This window comes from Marmota flaviventris, chromosome 2 (assembly GCF_047511675.1).
Source record: "Marmota flaviventris isolate mMarFla1 chromosome 2, mMarFla1.hap1, whole genome shotgun sequence".
Lineage (NCBI taxonomy): Eukaryota > Metazoa > Chordata > Mammalia > Rodentia > Sciuridae > Marmota > Marmota flaviventris.
In genome coordinates, this window is record NC_092499.1 from 71,466,110 (window position 1) to 71,486,173 (window position 20,064).

General features: G+C 41.1%; 1 protein-coding gene across 1 annotated transcript in view; it reads right to left on the bottom strand.

Moving 5' to 3' along the window:
• Window positions 1-18,455, bottom strand: part of Prkch (protein kinase C eta) — a 218,807-nt gene extending 200,352 nt beyond the window's left edge. Inside the window, exon 1 of the mRNA XM_027929460.2 lies at window positions 17,692-18,455. Coding sequence (XP_027785261.2) covers window positions 17,692-18,054 — 363 coding nt within the window. The 5' untranslated portion in view covers window positions 18,055-18,455. The remainder of the gene's footprint in view (window positions 1-17,691) is intronic.
• Between the last annotated feature and the right edge of the window lie 1,609 nt (window positions 18,456-20,064).

Sequence of the window (20,064 nt, forward strand, 5' to 3'; positions counted from 1 at the left end):
TACCAGTGGTATGAACCAAAGCACTTTGCCTTTAAAAAGCACTGAAGTGTTAGTTCCATATAAAATGACAAGTATAGGTCAGATTACAAGGGGAAAATATAAATCCCAAAAAGGAAAAGGAGTTTGTTTGTACCACCGTGAATCTGGTCAACACTGACTTTTCCTGAAGGCTGACCTTGAGCATCACCTCCTTCAAGAAGTCCTCCCTGAATGCTCAGGCACACAGTCCCCAACATCCTACATATGCTTCTGTTCCTGACCTTAATCACCCTGCAATGAAACTGCAGGTATGTGCATCCCCACCACCTCAGCACAAGCTCCTTAAGCTTTTTACCCCAGCACCAGACATGCTCTCTGGCCATAGCAGCTCTCAGTGAGTGCTGTGGATTGAAACTCGGAAGTGTGTATTGCTGTGTGCATGTGCATGATCAGGTCTATTTGAGGTGGTGTTTGTAGTTGCGTAGAAAATGGCATATTTTTTCCTATAGAACCTCCTTTATATCCCTCCTACCTTTTCTAACATTATACAACAAGTCCTTCTGCACAAATTACAAAGGAATACCTGCCCTCCTCCTCTGATATTTACTGAGAATGGAGTTAAACATGAGCAGAGGCAAGAAAACCTAATCTTTCTATTGGAACCAGGCATTAAGACAAGGTGGGGGATGGATTTGGGGAGACAGGCCTCTAGGAATGAACAACTGCACTATGAAGTACAACAGAGAATGGGCCACTAGAAGTTCTGCAGGACTAGATCACAGCAGAAGGAGTCAACCAGCACCATCCGAAACTCAGTTCAGAGGTAAAAAGGGATAATGAACACTAGAGCTCTTGCAAGGCTACTTCAGGAGTCACTTATTTTGCCAGAAGAAGCTATTTTAAGGAAAATTGGTTTACACAGCTACTGTCACTTCAAGGTCACAGTTGTACCTTAATCTAGGTTATGCCCTTCATGGGTGTCCTATTCTAAAAAAAAAAAAAAAAAAAAAGGCAGGCTGTCATTAATATATTCCTGACATCTGGTACACTAGGTGATGACTTAATCTCTCCATTTTTCCTGTTTTGAAATCCAGCTCTTATGGCCCAAACAAAAGTTGCTAATGTTCTAACGTTTTATTTGGGGGGGCCTGGGATTTGGCTAGTCCTTTCACCTGTCATTTACACTTACCTAAATAATCAAGGGAATAACAACCATTCTGGCATATTCACTCTATCTGAAAATGAACACTGTTCCTAAGCCTGTAGTCATGTCTGTATCTGAAATGCAAATTTAAAAAAAAAAAAATTTATAGTTGTGGATGGACAGCATGCCTTCATTCATTTAGTTTTTTTATGCAGTGCTAAGGATCGAACCCAGTGCCTCACACATGCTAGGCAAGCGCTCTGCCACTGAGCTACAGCCCTAGCCCTGAAATACAAATTTTTAAAGGGAAAATGTTTTAACAAAGAGTGTCAATGATAATGTTTGAATCCTTATTCAAATTCAAGACATAAGAACAATGAGGAATTTCTTCTAACATTATTTCCTGAATCCCTACCATGTGCATGGTACTTTGCCAGGTGCCAGGAGGGGCTAGGGGAGGCTGAGGGTCCCTAGTGTTTACACAGACAGAACTTCAGGGCTGAAATAGCAATTCAGGGCCAAAGTGAGGGCAGACACCCACAAACACATTCTCATTCACCCCAGACATCTGCAACAGCAGCGCCCCAGCAAATCAATACAACCACAACTCAGGTACAGGATGTGCATGATAAGAAGGCGTGGAGGCCCAGCAGGGAGACTCAAAAACAATATATTCTCCACACAGCCAAACAGCTAACAAAGACTTATGAACCACGCAAACCAAGGCTGTTCTAAACATCAAATACAAACACTGTTATGCCTTCCTATGCAGCCAGTGAAACTTTTGTTCTGAAAAATTAAATATGTGCAGTTCAGGAACCTCAAACTTAAAATCAACTGTGAAACATGGAGGACCCAAAACAAGTGGCTGGTCAACAGACAAAAGTAAAAATATTCAACTTCAAAATGAGTGCATCTATCAAAAAAAACAAAACAACAAAAAATAAACTTCAGATTTTCTGTGAACTAAGTCAAAATTGTTGGTGCCCTTGATTTCTTCCATAAATCCACACTCAAATGATGTATTTTTAAAATTAGAGTTTTCCTCCTTGAAAGCTTGACCGAACAATTCGTGCTCAACAACTATGAGATGTTCAAACTGAAGAGAAACCTCTTTTAATGCCAATTGAAAGAGGCTGTTTACCATCATTTCCCTTAATTTCAGCAATAAAAGTGTTCACTCCAGCTTTACAAAGGGCTCCTTCAGGTCCTTTGCAACTAAATATTGTACTTTTTTTCTTGTTCGTTGGTTTGCACCAACTCAGAACCCTCTATGTCTAATGTTGGATGAACAAACCAACAGATTCCACTTCCAAGATTTTCCATGGACTAACTGGGCAACACTGTAGCTATATAGTAATTCCAGCTCCTTTTCCCATGCTCCTTACAAGATCTCTCAGAGTGGACATATGTGCAGAAATTATCCCTGAATCCCTATGATTTCAGGATAAGGAGGCTGCCTTTTCTTCCTCTGGTACCTAGACATATTCTATTGATTTGCATACCAGAATCTTAAATAAAAAACCAAAACAGGAGGCTCAAAATCCCTTCTAACTCTCAAATTCTATGTAAGTAAATATCTTACTGTTTTCAAAGTTAATTTCAGAAAAGGGCTGGGCCATGACTTCATATTTAAGTGCTGAGGGTCGAGTGGTGGTGGTGATGGTGACACTGATAACATTTTCCATGGTGGTAGTGTGAGTCATGGGCCATGCTTAATGCCTTATGAAAGTCCTTGCTACATTCTCACATAGCCCAGTGACCAGCAATGCTGAGGATAAGAAAACTGAGGCTCCCAGAGGTTAAATGACCTTTGTTAAGAGGCAGAACTAATTAATAAGTTGAACCCCAATCTGGGTGACATCAAACCATCACACTATGATGCACTGATAATTACGGTTGTTGTCCAATAAATATTTCTCAAAGCTTACATTTGTGTATTATTAGTCCATAATTGTATATTCTGCATCCTAATTTATGTGGCATAGGCAAATGCTAATATGCCTTTTTACATTAAAAACAGACCAAATGGATGTTGAAGGTAAAGTCAGAAATGTTCAGGGAGAAGCCAAAATGGCATTACCCAAAGTTACTCAAAATCATGATGGCAAAATTATCAAGATTTAATTTATAAAATTATAATCAACAAAGTAAATGAATTTTCAGAAGTAAGCAAGAATCATTTGTATCTAGTTAGTTTCAATGGCTAGGGTTCTACTTCCTTTAGGATTTGGGGCACTATGTTTATTAATTCACATCTACAAACTTATAGTTTTATAAAAAAATAAAATAAAAACAGTTCAGGGCCCTATTAATTCTACCACTGCAATACAGTTACCCTGATCCCTCTGAATTATTAAATTTTCCATTGATATTTATGAGCACATAGAAGACAATATACCTTTCAGAAATTCAAAAATATGGAATAAACTTCAGACTTGTTTTCTTTCCCCATTATCATGGTACTGAAGAGGACAGAGATGAGCCAATGCCTCTGTGATGACATTTGAGGCGTACACAAGACTCCACCCTTCTCCCTCCTAAAGTGAGATGTCCTAAAAGCAACCTGCAGGGTGTCTTTCCTTGGCCACAGTGATCTTTTCAGAAGGTCCTTGTCAACATGTCAGTTTCCTTGGGAGAGTAAAAGCAACCAAGGCTACCATTTCTTGGGGGCTTATTTTGTGCAGGGTATGATTAACGTATGAAATCCAACTGTGGCACCAAGCCTATAAGGCAGCCAACGTTGGCACCAGAAAACTCAGAGACTAAAGGACGTGTTCACTGTTCACGCTCCTATGAAGCTGGGCTAAGGCTTTGAGCTTGCCATCCCCTCTTTCTGCCACCCTCTGTTTGTTCTTCCACATGCCAAACTTGCTTCCCCCGAGGACCTTCCGTGAGCTGTTCCCTCTGCCCGGAACGCCTTCTCTAATCTTCACACGGCTGCTTGCTTCTTGTCACTCAGGTCTCAGCTGAAATGTCACCCTCTCTGTGTGTTCTCCTCTAACCACTCTAGGTAAGCAGCTGCCTTGCCTCCCTCAACCACATCAGCCTGTGTGAATTTCCCACCTAGCACCTACATACCATTTGTTATTTTCTTTTTCATTTGTTTGCTTGCTTTGGATGGACTCCTTTCATGTGAGGACAGCAGCTCTGTGAGGGTCACGATGCTGGGTGTGTGTTCTCTGCCCTACAGGAACACCTGGAACAGCCCAGCACCCAGCAGGTGCTCCATAAACACCTAACCATGATGAGACAGCTTTCCTGTTGCCTGTACCACCAGCCTGCAGTCAGGCAAGGATCCTGGCCTCCAGTCTAGACAGCTGGATTCCAGCTTCACCTCTGACTAATTCCATTCAGCTCAGTGTCCACCACCTTCAGGTTGTTTCCAACATAACAGTGAGGGGAAGTGGAATTCAACAGAAGAACAGAAAACGTAGTTGGCCTGAGGGACCCAGGCCATAGGAGACGTGGACTCAGATGTTAAGAGGCGCAGACAATCATCACTCATCTCATCATTCTCTCTTGGACTAACACAGTGGAGCACTATGCTGCCTATTATAGCTGCAAAAAAGGATAAATGTTTTAAGAAAAAGTTTATAAAACAAATAAACCCTATCTCATTTTACAGGGGAAAAGATTATATTACTGAAACAGACTAAGCCGAGGTCACTCAAACTGTCCTAGTTTTTTTTTTTTTTTTTTAACTTTTCATCTATTGCAAACCTCAAAGAACCCCTTCAAAAATAGAGGCTTTGAAAATACCTAAATAACACAACCAAATAGGTCCTAAAGTGGGTCATCATCTAGTGTATTTCAGCAGGAGCCAGAACTAGGTGAGAATGCGTTGTTTTTTTTTTTTTAATGTACAACTTTATGTCTTTAAAATTTACAGCTTTTTTTTTTTTTTTACTAATTAACTGTCTTATATAAGTAACTAAAATGAAAATGTCCTCAAATGTAGGGGAAAATATTAGAATCAGGCCTTACGCATTAGAAATTAATAAAAGCGTTATTTTTTCACACCATTTAGTGGGGATGACTTCACCCAAGACCCTATGTCCATGTCAAGCTTCAGAGAATCCCTAATCTGGTGACACAGTTCCAAGAAACAGTCAATGTGCACATATGTGTATTTTTCTGGAAACAGCATTCATTGTTGCCACCATCAATGAAAGGATCCACAGCCGGGCTCAGTAGTGCACACCTGTAATCCCAGCGGATCAGGAGGCTGAAGCAGGAGGACCACAAGTTCAAAGCCAGCCTTAGCAAAAGAGAGGTGCTAAAAAATTCAGTGAGACCCTGACTCTAAATAAAATACAAAACAGGGCTGGGTATGTGGCTCAGTGGTCAAGTCCCCTGAGTTCAGTCCCCAGTACCTGCCTCCCCAAAAAAAGAAAGGATCCACAGTTCAGAAATAGTTTGAGAAGCATTGCTTGACTGGGAATCTGCTCTCAACTTTTCTATACCACAATGAAACAAAGAAATACATATTAAAGCATCTAAGAGGCCCAAAACTTAGTACATGCATTCTGTTTAGGGAATGATGTCAACATGTGCATGACAAACAGTATCAGCAGAACAATCCCCAAAAGACAGAGGGGAAAGGCAAAATGTCCATTGTCCAATGGAACCTAATTGAAACCACTGAACTCTGACCCTGTATAGGGGCACAGCACTCAGGCTGCCCAGCCCTGTGACATCACAGACAAGAAAACCAAAATCCAGTGTGAGGTCAGAGGCCAAGAGAGACGCAAATATCGTGCCATGCAAGTATAAGGGAATAAGTATGACTTACAAAGGAAAATGCAGCTTTGTGGTCTGGGTTCAGGTGCCTGAAAAATAAGACCTAGGTCTTAAATTGAGTATCCAGGGGTGGATACAGAACATGCTCACACTGGCCCCAAATGACTTGCATTATTAAAGCAATTATGAGGTGCTCATGTTCACTATGGTTCTATCCTCTGGCAAATTTCTTCACTTCTTACCACAAGTACAAACTAAACACCTTTGGTAACCTATTAAGTATTTCTCTCCCTGTGAGGTCAATGATATGAAAAGGTAAAACATAAAATCAAAGGAGCTGTCAAGAAGGCAGCATGTAATAAAAGCACTGCTAGTGAGTCCCTTGTTAAGTGGTCTTCCTACTACAAAAGTCCCATGAGCTTCCACAACCATTGCTCTAATTTACTGGTGCTACAGAAACACACAAACGTAACAATCTTGATAAAGCAGTCTGGATAGTGCCATGATTCTCAACAAAAATTTCCTGTCTCATAAAATTCCTCAGCACAGCATTTAAACACTGTGATAGCCAATACCCTTGGGCTCATTCCTCCATCTAATTAAAATGTCTGTCCAACAAGTGATTTATAGTCTTTGTCATCACCTAGAGTGAATATATAGACTGGTGGCTACAGACACTTTGGGACTACAAAGATTTAATTACTGTGCTAGTGAGAATGGCTTGTAGCAAGAGCTTAAGCAGTGGGATTCTCAGTCTCTCTCTGACACGAGATAACCGGGACATAACTTACAACCATTCCACAGAGCAAGCAATGCATTAGTGTAAATTAAGAAAATACAACTGCATAGCTTGAAATGAGGACCCACTGTATTTCCTTAAGGCTGGTTCTAAGCCAAGGAAATAATACCAATATCACCATCAGGGCTGAGCAAGTCACTTGGAATCCACTCTAAATCTTCTCCAAGCAATTTAGATTTGGACCAACTGATTTTTTGGAAGTTACTAACTTTGATAACACATAATTCATTTTAAATGAATTAAAACCAAGCGAGTTATTCCAAATGGAAAAAAGGATGTGACTGCCTAATTCAATGGAGACTGAAGCTTTTGAGATGGAAGGGCCCTTAGAGATACTCTAGTGCAACCCCCTCATAATAAGTCAGGGAACTGAGACCCTGATAAATGGAGGTCTGCCTTAGATCCCAGCTGATCAGTGACAAAGTCATGCCTTGAGCCCAACTCGCCCGACTCCCATATAGGATAACACTTATATATTGTTGGAAGTTGCTTGCTAAACACAAAAAGGCACTGGCCTAGCTTGCATAAGGCCCTGGGTTTGATCCCCAGTACCAACAAAAAAAAAAAAAAAAGTCTTTTTAATGAGATAATTAATAAAATACTACTTGGCAATAAAGGGGAAGACCCTATATATGTACTAGTAAACTAGCTTTCTCTAAATTTTAGGATGTGTGTGTGTGTGTGTATGTATACACACACACATATACATACATACATAAATCTAAAAAATATGCCTCTGAATTATTTACAAATTAATACATATCTAAATAAATCTAAATAAGTGTATCTACATTTTTGTAAATATACAAGTAGATATGAAGTGAGTGTGTGTGTGTGTGTGTGTGTGTGTCACACTTCCTGTGAGCCAGAGCAATAGTAATGCTTGGGCTGGAGCTTTGGTTCCCACATTTTGCAAACAAAGGCTTGAGCTATGGTGTCACAAACTCAAAACCTTGAGCACGTAATGAGTCAAGAGGGTTGGTTTAACAATAGGGAGTGGTGGGGTCTGTAGTGAACTAGGTGGCACTAAATGTCTTCAGTTCCAATGTTAAAAATATTTGTGCAGGCTGTCTGTGGGCCTAAGAGCTGCCAGGCCGTTTTTTTGTTTGTTTGTTTGTTTGTTTGTTTTATTGTGGTGGTTCTGAACTAGGTGATCCTTCTGTTCAACACCTATGATTCTTTTATGATCCATACAAAACTGTAAGTATTTGATGGTTCTAATACGGTGGAATTTGTCAAAAGTCCCGGCAGGGTATCTGTTCACAAACTTAGTTCCCTCCCAAACTTTCCAAAGATGGAAACACATCTGTGGGTCAGAGATATTTACCCTTCAACAGGGCACCTGTGATGTCTCTCTGGAGAGCATTATCAGGTCAAAAATTCCTTTTCTTCTTTTGAGGAAAGAGTTTTCCATGGTTTAAGTAAAGTAGGCTGTGGCCGATGCTGGGGCCTTAAGAATCAGCTATCTTCCCTCTCAGGAAGATGTTCCTGATCTTCTTCCCAAACCAGCTGCTTACCTGCATCGGAGTATCTACTTCTGTTCTAGAACGTCCTGGTTGCTTTCATTTTTTTGTCCCCAATCTATCTCTCACTTAGAACTACAAGACCTTTCAGAGAATGGGCCATGTCTATTTGGTCAGCTTGACTCTCTAAGCAACAGCACAATGCCTAGTCCACAGGACAGACTTGGTGGTAAATGAAGGCTCACCTAGGGATTGGCATTTCTGGTAGCAATGTGAAACAGTCTGTGGAGTAGCTGCCTCAAGAGCCAAGGGGATGAATCCCAGTTGTCAACCATTCCATTATACTCTGAACTCCCACACACATCCCAGTTCTATGTGAGGCCAATCCATTGACACGTCCATTCTTTCAGGATGGAAGGCAGGGAGGCCATGGAAATCCTGAGACAACAGGAAGGAAGAGGGTCAAACCCAAACCAGGTACCCCAGGGAGGATATGATCTTGACAATTGTTTTATTTATTTTTTTTTAATATTTTATTTTTTTAGTTTTCGGCGGGCACGGCATCTTTGTTTGTATGTGGTGCTGAGGATCGAACCCGGGCCGCACGCATGCCAGGCGAGCGCGCTACCGCTTGAGCCACATCCCCAGCCCTTGACAATTGTTTTATAAACTAGAAAAAAGTCTACAGAAAATCCAAGGTGTTTCTCTTACTCTGAGTAAATGCTACCCATCTCATAAAAACGTACAGCACTTTTACCATCACCACTAATCACCATTCTAAACACTTGCTAGATACCAAAACTGTGCTAAGAGTTGCATAAGATAAATGATTCATGCTCCACCCACCAACCTCACTAGTTCTCCAAGGCTGAAGCACAACCTTTAAAAGGTTTTTTTTTTTCTTGCTGCACCCCAAATTTAACATTGGGATTGAAAATTACAAGAATTTACCATATATTAGCAGTTTAAAAATCATAGACTTTGGGCGGGGGAGGGGGGCAGTACAAGAGATTGAACACAGGGGCACTCGACAACTGAGCCACATCCCCAGCCCTAATTCATATTCTATTTAGAGACACAGTCTCACTGAGTTGCTTGGTGCCTCGCTTTTGCTGAGGCTGGTTTTGAACTCATGATCCTCCTGCCTCAGCCTCCCAAGCCACTGGAATTACAAGTGTGCTTTAAGAGGAAAAGGGCAGGGAATTTTTCATCCACAGAATTTTCAACCATTACCATATTCAAGGGGCATTAAAATCTGGCCCAGTCTTTCATGTACATATTAGAATGTCTTAGGTAATTTTAAAAAGAAATGTTGTGATGATGGTTACTCCCCAATTATTTGCAGTTATTTCTTTTTGAAAGATGAATAAACTACTTCCAGAAAGACATTCCCAGAGCACATATACCTTACTTATTCCCAAAAAGCACATAAAATCTCATTCTTTTGACTAATATTTAGTGCCTACTGTGTACCAGAGGCTGCTCATGTTGCTGGAGTTAGAACAGTGAATAAGACAGGCAGGGTCCCTGCTCTCCAGGTGTTTATACTCTACAGGAGGAAGATGTAATAAGAAAATCAATTAACAAAATGATCTCAGAGAGTGATGAGCACAGTGAAGGATGACAAGATAATAACATGGCCAGGAAGATGCTCATGAGGGAAAACATCTAAGCTACAACCTGCATGATGAGGAGAAGCCAACCTCACTGCAGCAAAATGAAAGACACCCTATAACCAATACAATTCACGTACACTGGAATAGACCTTCCTCGAGATTCTAGAATGAGTTTTTCCTCTAAGACACTGTGGGTTAGTCAGTGTTAGGACTCCTTGCCAATTGGCTCAGAAAAAAATATATAATTATGAGAATGAATATAAGAACTATAAGAGAATGAGCCACTAGATAGAGAATCTAATAGAATACTGGTGCTATAAATTCATGCTCCTAGATCCAGGAATCAAGACAACGGCTAACAATGGCTCAGGAGTAACCTGGTGGCTTTACCTGACAGGACTACAAAACAAGTGTCTAACTGAGAAATTGAGAGAAAACAGTCCTACAGGGCTGCAGAGAACAGAATGTCTTCAGGAGGGTTGAACAGGAAAACAGCCTGGGATCCTGCCAAGAAGGTGCTTCCTTCCTGAGGGGGCGCCAAGGTCTTTCCATGATGCAGCCTCCAGCTCCTCCTTCCTCCCTGCACCCCGCAGCACTCAGCATTAAGTAGTAGATGCCAATCCCCATTTGAAAAGTCAGCAAATCAAGAGCAAATACATAAAAGAAGGAAACTGTTTTAACTTAGGCAAACCTTCAGTCTTCACCAGTCCAAGAAATTATGCAAAATAAACAAGTTCTAGAAGCAGAAAAAAAAAAATCTTGACAATGATAATTCAGAAAATGAAACTGTATCCAAAGACCAGAAACTAATTTAATAAATTTGTTTTATTGTGATGCTGGTTTTTTTACACTCCTACTCTGAAAAATGTTTTCTGCACTAAAACGATAATGCAGCCTTCAAAAGCCAGGCTTGGTTCGAATATAATTCTGCTATTTACTAGCATCTTATTTAACAGATTTTTATAAAATCTGTTTATAGATTTAAAAAAAAGAAAATGATAAATCCTTATTGTTTTCTCCTATAGCCATTCTGATGCATGATTGTCATAGCATGCACGTAATTGAACAATTTGATAAGCTTTGACACATACATATAACTGTGAAATCATTATCACAACCAAACTACAGATTATATTCCCCCCCACACTGCCATCGGCTGCTTATGTCTCCTCTGGAATTCACCCTGACTTCACCCCTACCCCTCATTCCCAGACAACCACTGATGAGCTTCCCGTCACTACATACTCATTTTCATTTCCCATGTTGAATAAACGGAATCATACAGTATGTATTCTTTTGGCAGAGGCGGGGGGAGGTCTGTCCTTTTTCAATCAGCATTAATTACTTTGAGATTTGTCCATGTTGTTACGTATTATCAATAGTTCACCACTTTTTACTGTTTGAAAGTATTCCAAGGTATGGATGTACTATGATTGGTTCAAATATTCATCTGTTGGTTGTCATTTAAGTGTTCAGTTTGGAGTTCTCACAAATAAAGTTGCTACCCACATTCACAGACAAACTTTTGTATGCATGGTTTCATTTCTCTTGGTAAATACTTAAGAAGAGATAAGTTACATAGTAAGTATATATTCAATAATTTAGGAAACTGATGAACTGTTTTCCAACATGACTGTACCATCTGACATCCTAGCAGCTGCATATGAGAGTTCCAATTGCTCCACTTCCTCATCAACACTTGTTATGTTCAGTCTTGTTAATTTTAGCCTTTCTAGTGGGATCATATTGATATTTCTTTTTGGTTTTCATTTGCATTGCCTTAATGACTAATGATTTTAAGTATATTATCATGTGATATTTGTCAAGAGGGTGCCTATTCAAATAGTTGATCCATATTTTCTTTTGGGGGGTGGTGCAGGACGGGTACTGGAGATTGAACTCAAGGGCACTTACTTGATCACTGAGCCACATCATCAGCTCTATTTTGTATTTTATTAGAGACAGGGTCTCATTGAGTTGAGTAGCTTAGCACCTCGCCATTGTTGAAGCTGGCTTTGAACTCGCAATCCTACTGTCTCAGCCTCTGGAGCCAAATGGGATTGTGCATGCACCACTGCAACTGTACCCTCAGCTGATCCATTTCTAAATTGGGTATTTTTCTCATTCAGTTAAGAGTTCCTTCATATAGTTATGCTAAAAGTCCTTGTCTGATTTATATCTTGCAAGTATTTTCTCTGAGTCTTTGGCTTATGATTTCAATTTCTTAAGCATCCTTTGAAAGCAATATTTTTAATTTTGATAAAGTCCAAATTTTTGCTTTTTTAAGAGCTGGGTTTGTGTGTTTGTGTGTGTGTGTGTGATTTTAAAATGTTTTCCTGAATTAAGGTGACTAAGAGTTTCTAGAGTTTCTTATATGTTTTCTTATAGAAATTTGACAAATTCTTACATTTAGGAATATAATCTATTTTCAATTAACCTTTGTGTATGGTATGAGAATAAGGGTCAAGGCTTGTATTTCTGTGTGTGACTATCCAGTTGTTCAAGTAACACTTGTTGAAAAGATTAATATTTTCTCCACTGAACTGTCTTCTTGGCACCTTTGTCAAAAATCAACTGATCTGGGCTGGAGCTATATAGCTCAGTGGCAGAGCATTTGCCTATTTTGTGTGAGGCACTGGGTTCAATCCCCATCACTGCATAAAGATAAATGAAATAAAAATATTTAAAAATTATTACTTAAAAAAATCAACTGGTTTTATCTGTGTGGATCTTATTTTTAGACCATCTTCTATTCCACTGATTTATAAGACTCTCTTTACTCTAATTCCCATTGTTTTGGTTATGATAATTGACAATAAACTCTGAAAGCAGACAGTGTGAGTCCCCTAACTTTTTTTTTCCCTCAAAAGTATTCTTAGATCAGTATAGGTACTTTACATTTCAATATAAATTTTGGAATCAGTCTGACAATTTCTATGACAAAAATCACTGCAATTTTAGTTCGGATTGCATTAAATCTATTGAATACTTTAGGAAGAATTGATTTCTTAATAATACTGAATCATCCCATCCATGAATGCAGTATTTCTCTCTCCATTTATATATCTTCATCTCAGCAATGTTTTGTCCTTTCCAGTGAAAAGTCTTGCACCTTTTATCAAATTTATCCAATTTCACATCTTTAATGTTCTTATAAATAGCACTTTTATTTCAGTTTTCAATTGTTCACTGATAGTCCATAGATACGCAATCAATTTTTGTATTTCAGTTTGGATCCCAAGACCCTGCTAAACTCATTTGTTATTTCTAATAGCTCTTTTGTAGATTCCTTAGAATTTTCTACAATAATTTTTCTGCAAATAAATACAGTTTTACTTCTTCCTCTGTAATCTACATGCATTTTATTTCTTGAAATTGCTTTAGTTCCTGCTGAGCAGAAACTATGTTGAACAAAAGTGGAAAGAGCAGACATCCTTGCCTTGATCCTGATCACATTCATTCTTTCACCACTAAGATGGTACCTGTTGGCTTTTCATAGATGTCCTTCTTTTATCAGGTTACATAAGTTCCCTCCTATTTCCAATTTGCTGAGAATTTTTATTGTGAATGGACACTGAATTTTTGTCAAATGTTTTCTCTGATTTATTGAGATGATCATTTTTATCCTATTAATATATACTGACTAATCCGAAAACGTTAAATCAACCATGAAGTACTGATCACAAATTGCACTTGATCAAGAGACACTATTCATTTACTATAGTGTTAGATTTGATTTGGTAAAACTTAGAAATTTTTGCATCATGTTCATGACTAACAGTCTGTGGCTTTCTTTTTTTGTAATGTCTTCATCTGTATTGGGTTTAATGGTATTACTGGTATAAAGTCAACCTATGAAGTGAGTTGAGAATAAATTATCTCCTATTTTATGAAAGTCCATATAGAGCTGATAATATTTCTTCCTTAAATGAACATAAAAGTCACTAGTAGAGCCATCTGAGAGCTGAGGTTGCATTGTGAAAGATTTTTAACTACAAATTCAATTATTTTAATAGATATAAAGCTATTCAAGTCATTTGAGGAAATTTTGGTAGTTTGCATCTTTCAAAGTATTTGTTCATTTCATCTAAGTTGTGGAATTTACTGACATAAAATTATTTACAATATACCCTCATTATCCTTGATCTGCAATGACGTTTCACTTGTTCCTAATATTGGTAATTTTTGTCCTGTCTTTTTTTTTTTTCCTTCATCATTCTGGCTTGAGGTTTATTAATTTTATTTCTAAAAACCCAGCTCTTTGCTTCATTTTCCTATTATTTTTCTGTTTCCCACTTCACTGATTTCTGTTATCTTTATAATTTTCTTCTTTCCACTTATTTTGGGTTAATTTAGTCTTCTAGGTAGAAACTTAGGTCTTTGATTCAAGACCTTCTTTTCTAATTTAAGTGTTCAATGCTATGAATTTCCATTGAAGAACTCCTTTAACTGTGTCCCACCACATCCTTGGGTTTTATGTGGATTGAATAAAATGATGTGTGTGTGTGTGTATGTGTATATATATATATATATATATATATATATATAGAGAGAGAGAGAGAGAGAGAGAGAGAGTGTCTGTAAACAAAAATTTGGCACTAGGTATATATTGCATAAAATAGATCTAATGCTTTCTTCCCATCAAGGTTAGCAGAAAATGCCAATGGACTTACACTAAAACCAATGTTAATGATTATATTCTTGATAGTAGAAAGTACCATAAGCAAGAAAGCCTAACAATAGTCTTATAATAAAAGTATCTTCTGTTTTTATATCTTCTGTTTTTACAATAAAGTACCATTAGATCTTCTTCTTATGATGTAGGAAAAATGAAATTGCTTGGTTTTTCGTTTTTTTTTTTTTTTATAAGTTAGCAATCTGTCGTTTCACTTGCAACACACAAATTTATTGTGAAGTTCAATTACTCCACATGTAACTGTCTGAATAAACTAAATATTTCATTTTTATATGGCAAAGATAAGAATTTCTATAATTCTGACTTCAAAGAACCTTTTAAATATTTTTAAATATTTTTTTGAGAGAGAGAGAGAATTTTTTTTAATATCTATTATTTTAGTTTTCGGTGGACACAACATCTTTGTTTGTATGTGGTGCTGAGGTTCGAACCAGGGCCGCACGCATGCCAGGCAAGCACGCTACCGCTTGAGCCACATCCGCAGCCCCTCAAAGAACCTTTTAACCTATAAAGGATAGTTTAAAAAGTAAGCATTCCGTATATTTTCGAATCTTTTTAACAAAAATGAACAATATCTACCCTATCCTCAGTTTCAAAATACCTAGAACCCAAAAAAACACTCCTCTAACTGAATATAAATGCATGACAAATTGTTGGTTTATTTAAATGCTAAACCTATCCTATCAAAACATTCATGTTTCCCAAAACACCACCAACGGTTGTATTAAACATTTAAGTATAATTATTTTAGACAATTATAGAAATTAAATTTACACTTAAATCTTTATTTATCCAGTGGTATAATACCCAGCTCTGTATACCACCTAGTCAAGTGACCTGCAACTTCCCACACTTACACTTCTTCAGTCCTCACCTGTTAGTCTTCATTTAGGCTACAGGTTCTCAACCTTGACTGCACATTGGAATCACCTGGGAATCCTGTAAGTACTGTTGCTGGGTACCACAGCTACAGCTTCCTAGCTAGAGTCTTTAAAAGTAGGGATCTTTAGCAGGCACTGAGTAGCAAATCCAGCTACTCAGAAGGCTGAGGCAGGAGGATCACAATATAGAGGTCAGCTGTGAGAACCTGTCTCAGAAAATAAAAAGGGCTGGGGATGTGGCTCAGCAACAGAATGTTTACTTAGTATGCAGAGGCCCTAATTCAATCCCCAGAATAAAGAATTTGGCGGGGGGGGGGGGGGGGGCAAAGCTCCCTGGTGATTCAAATCCTCAAACCATGAGTGAGAAGCACCAGTTTAGGCTCTCTCCAAAGAGACAAGCTTCTCATGACCTCTGGCTCATCTGTACCACCCTATCTCAGAACCTAGTTCCTAGAGAACTTTGCCCGACCTAATTCCTAGTCAGACACTAATCAGTAAATCCATTCAGATTCCTATGCTCACTTCTATTTCATATCCAGAAACTCACAGGATAAAATGCATGTATTTTAGTCATTCCTTTCTAGTTCACTTCTAAATTCCACAAAGTAAGTTGGTTAAAGAAAAATGAACTCAATATGATTTGATGATTGTGCTTAAACAGCCATGATGGTTTTTTGACCTCTGTTAAAAAAAGGTGGGGGGGGAGGGCTAGGGTTGTAGCTCAGTGGTAGAGCACTTGCCTAGCATGTGTGAGGCACTAAGTTGGATCCTCAGCACCACATAAAAACAAATACATTTTAAAAAGTTGAATTCTTTAAAAAAAAAAAAAAAAATGACGGGGGCGGGTGGGGGGGGTGGCCTGGGAGGTTGGGTTCTGGGAATGTAGCTCAGTGGTGGAGTGCTAGCCTACAATGCATGAGGTCCTGGGTTAAATCCCCAGTACATTTAAAAAAAAAAAAAAAGTGGTGGATTTTAGCCTGGAGCATGGTGACATAAGATCCTTATCCTCAGGACACTGAGGGATAAGGATCTCAAGGCCAGCCTGGGCAATTCAGCAAGACCCTGACTCAAAATAAAAAAAATAAAAAGAGCTGGGTATGTAGCTCTGAGGTACAGTGCCATTGGGTTCAATCCTCAGTGCTCCACAAAAGGAAGGAAGGACAGAAGGAAGGGAGAAGGGAGGGGAGAGGAAGAGGGGGTAGTTCCACAAGCCATCTCTAATTTTAGAGAACACATGGTGAAATTACTAATTCCCCAAAGTATAAAACAAAAAAAATCTAAATGAATCTTCATCATTATCCATCTGATTTCATCATTTATTAATTTCAAAGAGATTTCCAATACTGCCCATTCTGGGGTCAAAACTGACCCCTTCCACAACTTAAACCATTAAATTCCTTAGTCTTCAAACCCGGGTACTGCACTTTGCCAAACAAGACCACTTTCATCATCTCAAACTGAGAACGATAACACCTACATCACAAGGACAGTGTTAGCATTAAGAAGCAAAAGCATTTCTACACTGTGTAGAGTGCTCTAGAAATTTTAGTTTATTTTCAGCAGAATTTTGGCCTCATGGGAAATATGCAGAAAGCAGAGGCAAGTGAGAAGTTGCCGGGTAGCGACGTGTCAATACAAAGAAAAACCAGCAGGTGATGGCAGGGAGGCAGGACGGTCAACAGTCTTCTAAGGAGCTCTGGTAGTCTCGTCTCAGACCCATAGCTGCAGAAACTACACACTGCAGAACTCACACGTATCAGATTGAAGTTAGTTGCTAACCCATGAAAAGCTCATCTCCTTGGAAAACTGCTAAACAATAAAACTTCGCCAACATGCAAACCCAGGCAATCTGATCCCTGCCAGTGTAGCTTCTGTACCTCTGGGATGTAATGGATGTGCATGCTGAAACACGTGTGCACGTCTGCACGGCTGAACCAACATGTATCCATAAACACTATGAATAATACTCGCGAGAATGTATGGCTTTCTCCTAAGAAGCGCTTGGAGCACTTTCATATCACCCTTTTCTTTCCCTTCCTATCTACCCTGGGCTGAGAGTTGGGATGCCTAACCCAAAGTCTGGGAGGAGGGAAGTGACCACCTTAGCCCCTTCCCAGCTTCCCGTTAGCCCAAAACCGCGGTTCTGAAAAGGGACCAGGTCCAGGCCGGCTTCCTCAAGACACACCTGCGCCCGCACACACCCACCGCGGTCGCGTCACCAGTGCCGCGGCCATCTGGGAGAGGACCAAAGTCTGGAGGGAATTCCCTCTGCTGCTGAGCAATGGGGAAGCGGGACCCGGGCGATTTTTGAAAAATGTAATGGAAGAAGAGATCCAGTGGACAGAAAGAGGAGGAGTCCACGCTACTCACCCAGCCCTCGAAGGTGTCCGAGGTGCCGGCCGTGCGCAGCAACTCCTGGAATTGCAGGGTGCAGTTGGCCACAAAGTGGTCGTAACCCAGGGGTGTCTCGTGGAATACGGCCAGCTCAAGGTGGCCGCCGTCGGTGACGTTAGCGCAGAACTCCTCGTTGTACGTGGGTTTGTTGGTCTTCTGCTTGGTGCTGGTCTGGCCCACGCGTACCTGGTCCACGCTCACTGTCAGGTAGGGGTCCAGCAGCTGGTAGCCCTTCTTGAAGAGCGAGTGGCGCAGGGACCAGCGGGTTGGCTGCAGCCCCACCGCCTCTCCAATGCGGACCCTCAAATAGCCATTGAACTTCATGGTGCCGGACGACATGCCGGTGCTGCTGCCCTGGCCCCAGGGGGCAGCGCTGGCTCGCACGAGAGAGCGCGGAGACTTGGCTCAGGCCAGCCCTCGCGGCAGCCGCAGGAGTGGAGGCAGCTCCAGGGAAAAGCAGCGCCAAAGTCCCCCTCGACCGGCCATTCTGCCTCCTCCGTGGGACCTTCCCCTCCCCTCCTTCCCTCCCTCTCTTACTCCCGAGGTGGAAAGGAGGGGAGCCCGGCGCCGAGCCCTCCGCGGGCCGGGGAAGCTCGACCGTTCCTCTCGAGCGCGCGGCGCTTCCCGGAGGATCGCGTGGGACTCGCCCCTTCTCCCGGGCCGGGAAGCTCCTCTCCTGGGAGAGCGACCCGTCCGGTTCGCTCCAGCCCCAAGCGTCTCTTCCCCCGCCTCCTCTTGCCTCTCCTCCTGCCCCCGCCTCCGCGGGCTCACGCTCTCCCCCACTCGGCGAGCTTCAAACCAGGAAGCAGCTGCCGCCGCATCCCAAGCAGCAACCTCCCGCCGCCAGTCTTCAAGTTCACCGAACCTCAGCGCCGACTCCTCGAGCCTTCCGCACCCTGGGGGCGTGGTGCGCAGCCCGCCACCCAGCCCTGCTGGTGGGGTGCCCCGGCGGAGGAGCCCAACGCCCGCACCTAGCTGCGTGCTCCCTTCTCCCTCTCCAGGTCTGGCGCGCGCGGCCAGCTAGGGGCCACCCCAGGAACGATCCAAAAAAGGGAAGGGTTCGTGAGCGAGCTCGATCAAACACCTGAGGCATAGGGGGAGGGCTGGAAGGTCTGGAGGATGTGGAAGACAAACAGCGGGGAACCCTCCCTCCTACCCTCTGCGACAGTCTAGTGACTCTGCCTGGCACTCTGGGAGAGCCCTGGCCGAAGGCAGGAGCACAGCGACAGAGAGATTCTTTTTTTCCTAATCTTTACAGGAATGGCTCATCCTGTTTGTGAGCCTTTCCTGCAGAGGGTAATTACACAGTTGTTTTGTTTTTGTTTTTGTTTTTTGATAGGGCAGTTAGTAATGATGGAAATCCTGTCCTCCTCCTTCCTCAGAGAGGTGTGTCTCCTTGCACAAAGAGCAGGAAAGGTCGGTTCTTCTAGAGACAGACAGGGCCGAGATCTAATAAGTCTCTTCCTCTACGGAGTGGTTCCTGGTCCACCCAGCCCTGCCTGGCAAGGTCAGAAAATGTTCATGCACAGGCTGTCCCCCAACACGTGCGGCTGAAAAATTGCCTCTTCAAAGAACAGTGTGTGTTACTGCTGTCAAAATGAGCAGCTTCTGATCCTTCCCACCAACTGCTTCAGGAGGTTTTGTCCCCTGGGAGGACTTTGGTCTACTCTGCTACACCGAAAGGTGTACTCCCTGAGGGCCAGCCTGGAATATAAACCAATTTATATTCCATAAAGTCTAGGCCATTCTTTTTTTTTTTTTTCTCTTACATACATGACAATAGTGGGATGCATTACAATCATAATTATCCATTCCCAGCACAATTTTTCGTAACTCTGTTTATAAAGTATGTTCATGCCAATTTATGCCATTATACATGAGATCTCTTTTTTTGCATTACAATTCTTAATACACCTTTATACCACAACTTATCATATTTCTGTTTGTATATAAGGTATGTTGACACCAAATTCACATCTTCATACATGTATTTTGTTTAATGATGAGGGTCTCCTTCCACCATCCTTAAGATACTTACTCTCTTTCTTGCTATAGATTTTCTTGGCGGTGGTTTGTTTTTTTAGCCCCCTCCTCCCAATGTCCTAATGGGTTCTCTGAATAGGATCTTGGCCATTTCACACTAATGAATAGAGGACTAGCCAGAAATAACTGCACACTATACAATAAAAACAAGAACAATGGATTTGTGGGGGGGGGGGGCTGTCTTGAAAACACCAAAGCTTCTTTAAAGAAAAGGGCAGGGATATAATACATCCCCCTAAAGTCACCATAGCTTTAGGTGGAACTTGTAAAGTAAAGACATCTAGATGACATCTCCCTTCTGGCCCT